The 8043-nt window shown below is 36.5% G+C and overlaps 1 protein-coding gene across 1 annotated transcript; it reads left to right on the top strand.

Annotated features, from left to right (window-relative positions):
- Positions 1-396: 396 nt before the first annotated feature.
- Positions 397-6368, top strand: LOC129272909 (aqualysin-1-like). The gene is made up of 8 exons (XM_064107450.1): positions 397-888; positions 1508-1651; positions 2331-2454; positions 2981-3090; positions 3691-3838; positions 4440-4624; positions 4998-5169; positions 5686-6368. Exons 1-8 carry the CDS (start codon positions 751-753, stop codon positions 5829-5831), a joined length of 1167 nt encoding a protein of 388 aa, XP_063963520.1. The 5' UTR covers positions 397-750; the 3' UTR covers positions 5832-6368.
- Positions 6369-8043: the final 1675 nt, after the last annotated feature.

The following is an 8043-nucleotide window of genomic DNA, read 5'->3' as shown; positions in this document are numbered from 1 at the left end:
AGAAATTGAAGAAACTGAAAAAAATGAATATTTTACATCAGATTTTGATGAAATTATCAGTGTTATGCTTGTTTGATTTTCTTCTTTTTTTCAAATCAACTTTTTGTTGGGGTGGACTTGTCCTTTAATCAACAATTATTATTTTCCCTTAAAATTCCATTAAAAAGTTGCTTAGATATCTTCCAATAACAAATTTTATTTTCCAGTCATGATCCTAGTATAAAAGCAATTAAAGTAACTGGTAAACTAGCCGCCGATTACTTTTGTATTTCAATACAAAAAAAGTCTATGTATTTTCCCATCTATATTGCATGTCGAGTTCTGTTTTATAAACAATGACTGAACTTTGATTTGGACCTTGAAATGTGTTTTTATCTGCATATGAACCTTTCCAACGTTGATAGAAATGACACTTGTAATTGTATTTCATTACTTGCGCATTGAGTGATAATAGATCAAAAAAAAAAAGAAATATGTATAGTATAGGAGATAGGGGGCTTTATTCCAATTTTGGTGCGGAAGCGGCCCCCTGGATCCGCCTATGGAACAGTATGTTTGCGTTAAATAGGATTTTAAAACTAACAACCCGTCATGGTTCCAAGTAAACAGAGGTTAACAACAGTTTCATGTACTTATAGGTAAAACATTTGGACCTGTTGCTATCTCGCAATCCGCGCGTCGTAAAAAAGTCTTAAATCTCTGAAACGACAATAAGTTGGAAAGGGAGAAGGGAATAGCCCAACATTCATTATGACGTCATCGAAACGGAGTATCATCTCAAATCTTTCATTCTTCATCTTGCTGTTTGGTGCGGTTGTGGCGGCTCGTCAAGCTCCTTTACTCAAAACACAAGAAGCCATCAAAGAGCAATATATCGTGGTCCTACAGGTAAATGAACGTGGAACATACAGTGGTCATGATTATGAATATACAGTACATGTACTATGAGCTTCGCCTTAAAGTCTCTTTTAAGTTTTGGGAAATCCCCCAAAATGGGTGTCATCAATGCAGTTCATTATTATAAATGTGCATTTCATAAAAGTAACGTAAATCAGATTATTTGAAATAGTATCGTATTTCATTGAATTTTTGGTAAAAACACCCAAACCACTCGAAATCATGGAATGGCTGGCAATTTGACTATGCAAATTTTGCTTCATAGCCTGATAATTTATGTTAAAATACTAGAGGGCATTTTTTGAGGCAAAATAAACCCATTACTGAGAGAGGGTAATGGAAATAAAAAATGGAGAAAAAAAGTCAAGTTAAAATTCTGACAAAGAATCAACAGATGGAAATACATATTGTTACCTTTGCCACAACACTCTTATAAACTTGGAAAATTACATAACACACGAGTATAATTCACATTATTGAACCTAACACATTTTAAGCAGGCTTCTAATCCATGCAATTCTGCTTCATAACTTTATTTACAAGTTTTATTCCAGCAAAATTAGTGTGTAAGATCCTCGGAGATTATATTATTCTTTTTTATCTTTAACAGAAATACGCGCCACTGCCAGCCGTTCTTCAATCCCTTCGCGAAGAATTCAACCAGAAAGTTATTACCGCGAACAATCCATTTAAAGAATACAACAGGGTTCTGAACGGATTTGCCATCTCACTTTCTAAAGAAGCATTAGCTGTGGTAAGTTACCCTTTTTTACTCTCATTCTGTCGAAGTAATTAGATAGTGAATCCATAGTGAAAGACAAAAGAATCACTCAACGAGTCGAATAAATTGTAACACATTAGATTACCCTAATCATTCAGTTCACTCTGTGGTTAAATCGGAACCGCCGAAGTATCTTCAGCTTCCATTCATCATTTTTTCATCCATGAGACTTATATGGAAATTTACACCACTCTCTCTATCTCTCACCCCCCCCCCCTTCTTCTTCTCTCTCTCAGACTCTCTCCCTCTCCCTCACTACCTCTCTCCCTCCCTCTTCTACATCTCCCCCTCTCTGTTAAGCTCTATGTTACAAAAATACATGTTTTATTACGTGTTTGGTACAAGGAAATTGATACATTAGTTAAAACATTTTTGTTCCATTTCCCAACATGACACTCCTCTTCCTTCTCCTCCTCCTCCTACTTCTTCTTCTACTACTCCTCCACCACCTCCTCCTTCTTCTTCTCCTCCCCCTCCTCCTTCTTCTACTACTCCTCCACCATCTCCTCCTCCTCCTTCTTCTTCTTCTTCTTCTCCTCCTCCTTCTCCTCCTCCTTCTTCTTCTCCTTCTCCTTCTCCTCCTCCTTCTTCTTCTTCTTCTTCTTATTCTTATTCTTCTTCATCGTCATCATCTTCTTCCCTTTTTATTCAGGTTCGGGGCCATCCATCAGTGAAGTACGTAGAGGAAGATGGCGTCGCCTATGGCTCGGAGACATGGGGTCTTGATAGGATTAATCAAAGAGACATTCCTTTAGATGACAGTTTCACGCCTATCGGTGCGATTAATTGCTTTATTTCCATCCTTCAAGAAATATTTAACACAAAATAATAACACTGTTTTTTAATGCAAAACATATTATTTCTTTCTTTCAACTTTTCTGAACGGTTTTCACCAACGAAAGTCGCCACACCATTTACAATCCACCACTTGTTAAACCAATTTTGAATACCTTGTACAAATGCGTCTGGCATGTGTAATTGATATGACAAAGTACACCCCCACTGCACTATTTTCACAAATTAACTTAAATTTAGGCGTAAGTTATACTTTGATAATAATTGTGGAGGCCGCCATACCACTAATATTCGTCTGTGGCATCTATGGATGTACATCTGCATGATCTATGCAGGGAGACAATTATTGACACTCAATTCTATACATGGGCAAAATGTAAATGAATGGAGCCTCATGGGTCTTGGTTCACGCTGGTCGTGCTGATTGACCATAGTATAATATTTTGACACCTCAGATAAAAGTAAATATTTGCCATAGCTTTAGAATTATTGAATCATCTTTTTCAGGTAATGGCAGCGGTGTGAATGTATACGTCCTTGATACTGGAATCAGAACTACCCATGAGGACTTTGAGGGCAGAGCTGAGTTCGTCTATGATGCAATGAACTATGCTATCGTAAGTGATCTTCCCTTTTTTAAGTCATAGGTTTTTTATTACTTGATTGCTAAAGTAATAAGGACGAAGACCTAAAGTTATTTCCTACTGACCTGGTAATGATGTTAAATGCCTCACTAAATGGCACCAGCGCAAGCCGTTTGCGACTTTATTTGGAGCAAATCGCATATCTTATCAGCTGGTCATAGCCTCGTGTCTGTTGGTGCCACTCCCTCGCCGTAATAATCCGTGTCATTTTTTTTAACCAGAATGGTTACAGACCCAACATGCCCAATTTTCATTCTTAGAGTGTGTAGATATCTCGCATGGTCAATCGTAATGATGAGACAGGTGACATCTTTACAACTGGATCCAAGGGACTACAAGCTAGCTAAATGGAACAGTCCCACTAAAATGATGTCATACAATAGCAAAATACCAACATACTGGAACGAAAAAGATGCTCAATGTCAATACCTTTTTTTTGGTTTCACTCATGCTGAATGCAAATCACTGAGACGGTAATAATTTGTGTTTCGTTTTTCTTCACCTATTTTATGTTAGAGGTGTTTATCTCATAAATACAGAAAATGATGATAACTCCTTATTTTGTTTTGGCAGGGTAATGATGGTGACTGCCAAGGGCATGGGACACACTGTGCTGGTACAATAGCTGGTAGAAGATACGGAGTTGCCAAAGCTGCTAAAGTGTATGCTGTACGAGTCCTAGGTTGCTATAATTGGGGTTCCTGGTCTGCTATAATCGATGGTCAGTCATTAAGAATCACTCCTCGACTCCCTTTTTTATGTTATAGGTGGAATTCAAGATGAAAGGTCAAAACAATGTCTTAATTAGAGAGTACTTATGTTTCGTCTCTGCCATCTTTAGTCAGTCACATTTACAAGCAATGATCATGTTTATATTTTTTTATCATGTTTAAAATTGTACTAGAACTTTAAAACATAACACCTTACCATCATCCCCCTTGAAAACAATGTTATTCAATTCATTATCATAATTAGGAATGCAAATTGATTTATTTATCCTTCCGAAGACCAGCCACTTTGTATAAAAGACATATCGTTGTTATTTTACATGTTTTTGTTTTATTTTGGTCGACGATTCTCATTATTTTTCGCTCTATTGACTGAAAAAATCTCGTTCTTTTGGCAGAATTGGTCTGTATATAAAACTCATATTTATTCAGTCCCAATCAGATTAGTATTTAGCAAGAACCCTGAAGCTGAATAATTGTTTACCGTGTTTAAAGTGATTCCACTTCCGGTATACGAAACTTCGTCAGATCATTACATTCAAGCTTTTTTGTAAGATCTTTCACTAACCCATTCCTTTCTCCTCCGATGCTTAGGTATGGATTGGGTCGCTAGCAATGGTATACGTCCTGCCATAGTGAGTATGTCACTTGGTGGTATAGGATCCAGATCGGTGGACGAGTCGTTAAGAAACCTTCACAGACAGGGCGTCACAGCAGTGGTAGCAGCTATGAACGAGGATATGGATTCATGCGCATTTTCTCCTGCGAGGGCCCCAGAGGTACTTATGTTGTTCTCCTTTTTATTTGCTTGCTAAGTGAAATCTTCAGGTAACCAGATCATAAGCTAAAGGCGCATCCTGAAAATAAACTTTGGTGAAAGATTTAGTTGCAAAGTCATGATTTGACACCCTTTTTTACTCCCTATATACATACATTTTTTCTCAAGATATGATCATGGAGCTCTGCAAGGAGTTATCGGATTGTGAAGTACTGTATTACAGTCATAACTTACATGTGTGAAAAGAGTGTACGTTGACGATCCGCGCACACACCCAAACTCACGCGCAAGCATGCACCCTCACTAAGCACAAGAATTGTACGATAATGAATTTTCTAATATTTCATTGTCTGATTTTTCTGGTTCTTCCCTAGGCCATAACTGTTGGTGCTATCCAGGATGACGATGCCAGGGTCTACTTTTCAAACTGGGGCGCATGCGTGGATATCTTTGCCCCCGGGTATCGCATTTTGAGTGCAGACTATCGATCTGATGACGGATATCGTTTGATGAGTGGAACCAGTATGGCATGTCCTCATGTAGCTGGTTCGTATTCATCTCCATTCACATAATGACAACCTTGTAACTGGGAGTTTGGAGGAGACTCCCAGCTTCACGTGCTTGTGGTTATAGCCAACTGTCTTTCTTCTTTCTCTCTCTCTCAATTGTTGTACAGTTGCAAATGGGAGAGGGCCGTTTCGCCCCCCCCCTCCCCCCCCCCCCCGACAAAAAATGTCACGAAGGCATCTCGGATGCTTAACACAAATATACTATAACCATTACACTGATCTATTTCATCTAAAAGAAAATCAGGTATGATTTCCATTGTAAGATTTTATAATCAAATTAAAAGTCGCCCTAGAAATATCAGTTTGTATCGCATTACTTGGTGAAATTCATCTTATTCGCTTTTCTCTGTGGACAAGTTTAGCGTTCGAATTGATGAGGGTTCCATGCATGTTAAACGTAAGATGCCGAGGAAAATGACAAAAACCAATGTCAAGGTTCAATCATCCTAACTCTTAAAGTTTGAACATGGATATATTTTTTTTCTTTTGTCAGGTGTTGCTGCCATCCATCTTGGTTTGAACCCAAACCTGACCCCAGATAACCTTCGTGACGTCATCCTTGGATCAGCTAGCAGAGATAAAGTCACGAATCTACACGATTCGGAAAATCTCCTTCTCTACGTTCCTAGTGAATACTAAAGTATTCAATAAGAGCAGAAAAATAGGGGAAATAACATTTGCGAAGGTTTAATTAAAATCCATCAAAGAGTGAGAGAGTTTTTATTTATTTCTTTTAATTTCTGACGTCATATGCAAGCAGCTCCCTCATATTCATTGAAACAGTTTTTAATGGAACTTTATGAATACCAACACTTATAGAAGCTGGGATGAAATGATGTGTAGGAAGATATACCTACTACACTAATGAAAACACTATATACATGTATATATTTTTTTAGAAATTACATTTTTTTATCACACGACATGATCTCACAAACTCAAAAAGTCACCAGAAGACCTGTGCAGATATCGCAGCATACAAGACATAAGAAAATTGCTGAAAATTCCCGGGAAGGGACGGTAAGGAAGAACATATCAGAAAAGCATTCAAGAAGGTCGCATCAGTAATCGTTTTGTAAAACCTGAAATTATTTTCAACATTTCGGAAATTAATAATCATATGCAAAATGTGAAGGGGATTTTATCAATAAATATACAGTATGATATAACCGTTAATAGAGATTGTTCGTGCCTCCCTGATAAATGTCAATTTTGGTATGTCTATATCGCAAAATATGGAGACAAAATTCGGAGAGAAAAAGTGACTAATTGAGTGAGTGGGTGTGTGTGTTCACGTGTTTGTGAGGGTGAATATAAAGACGAAGGAAGAAGGAGGGAAATAGATAGGTAGGCTAGATATCCACCTATTTACTAAGAGAAAAATGATAAAAAAACATGATTAACGTTATTTCTACTCATCTTTATTCCAGATAATGATACAAACCAAACATATTGACATTGACAATGAGATACATTAATTCACATAAAAACCGTTTCCATCCACTTTCACTCCAGATAATAACTTTAGACATATCAACGTATAAAGACTCTACTTATTTGACATTGGTCCCAGTTCAATGTATTTTCAAACATCGTCAATAAAAAAAAATGAAATGACAAGGATGCATGCTCCAAGATTATTTCATTGTCTTCTATTTCATATTATGCACTTCAAGTACAACTTGCGATTCATTTATATTTGAATGTACAGGATTGTCATTCTGCATTTATATTTTTATTTGGGCCGATGTTCCCTGCATGAAGCATTAAAAAACATGCAAAATCAAGAATATACAAACATTACAAAGTATAGAAATGAGACATTATACAAATTACGTATCACACTTTAAAATAAATGCAAAATACTTCGTTTTATAGATACATATTACGAAAATTGGATGCCCATGAAAGCAGTATGCTTGTAAGGTTGGGTCACCCGGAAAATATATGACTCAGTAAATAATAGAATACATAATATACAGTTATATGGAATACTAAATGGATAAAACTTCTATCAACGATAATGATATATTACATATTTATATGATACTTCATAACTAAAAGCCCGACCCACCCACCCACCCACCATGCACGTATGTTAAGAACAGTTATGTAAGCATATTAAGCTTTAAGGAGTTGCCTTTTTAACGGTTGTTTAAACGAAGATAATAAACATGATAAAGAGGAGTTTCTAACATCAATTGGCAAAGAATGCCAAATGTCTGGACCTGTGTGGCGAATAGATTTATATGCTGTGGTTGTGATTGGATTTGCTAAATGAAAATTGAGTGAATTTCTTGTGTCGTAGGAATGAATATCACGATTTAGTGTGAACATGGAATAAAAAATTTAAAAAATCTAAATTTTAAGATGAAAAAACCGAATATAGATTCAGTGACTCCAATTGGCAGTGTCGCTCTGTTCTTATTATCATTATAGTCAGGAACAAGAATGTTAACTCTCTTCAATGCGACAATGCTTTATCTTATCATCACAAGTCATGGAGAATAAAGCTGAGTGAGTATTTGTCAAGGCCTGATTGTAATGTTGACTCTCCAAATAGGCTAACAGGATGCACTTTAAGTAACATGATGTAAGTTAAGATGAGACCATAAAATTTAGTAAAAAAAAGGAGTTTAGAAAAAAAATGTTACCGTGGTAACGTAACGTTTGCAGCACGTCCTCACTCGACTTAATGATATAAATGCAAATCAAAATTAAGCCAACTAACATGGTCATCAACTGCGATAGCACAATTTAGTTTTTTTTTTAATAATGATAATAATTGGACAGTACGTTACAGGTCCAGCAAATACCGATAAGTTTAGCTCATTAATCTTATTGATCTTCG

This window comes from Lytechinus pictus, chromosome 12 (assembly GCF_037042905.1).
Source record: "Lytechinus pictus isolate F3 Inbred chromosome 12, Lp3.0, whole genome shotgun sequence".
Classification (NCBI taxonomy): Eukaryota; Metazoa; Echinodermata; class Echinoidea; order Temnopleuroida; family Toxopneustidae; genus Lytechinus; species Lytechinus pictus.
Note: the sequence above shows the minus strand (reverse complement) of the source record. Positions and strands in the feature narration are given on the sequence as shown.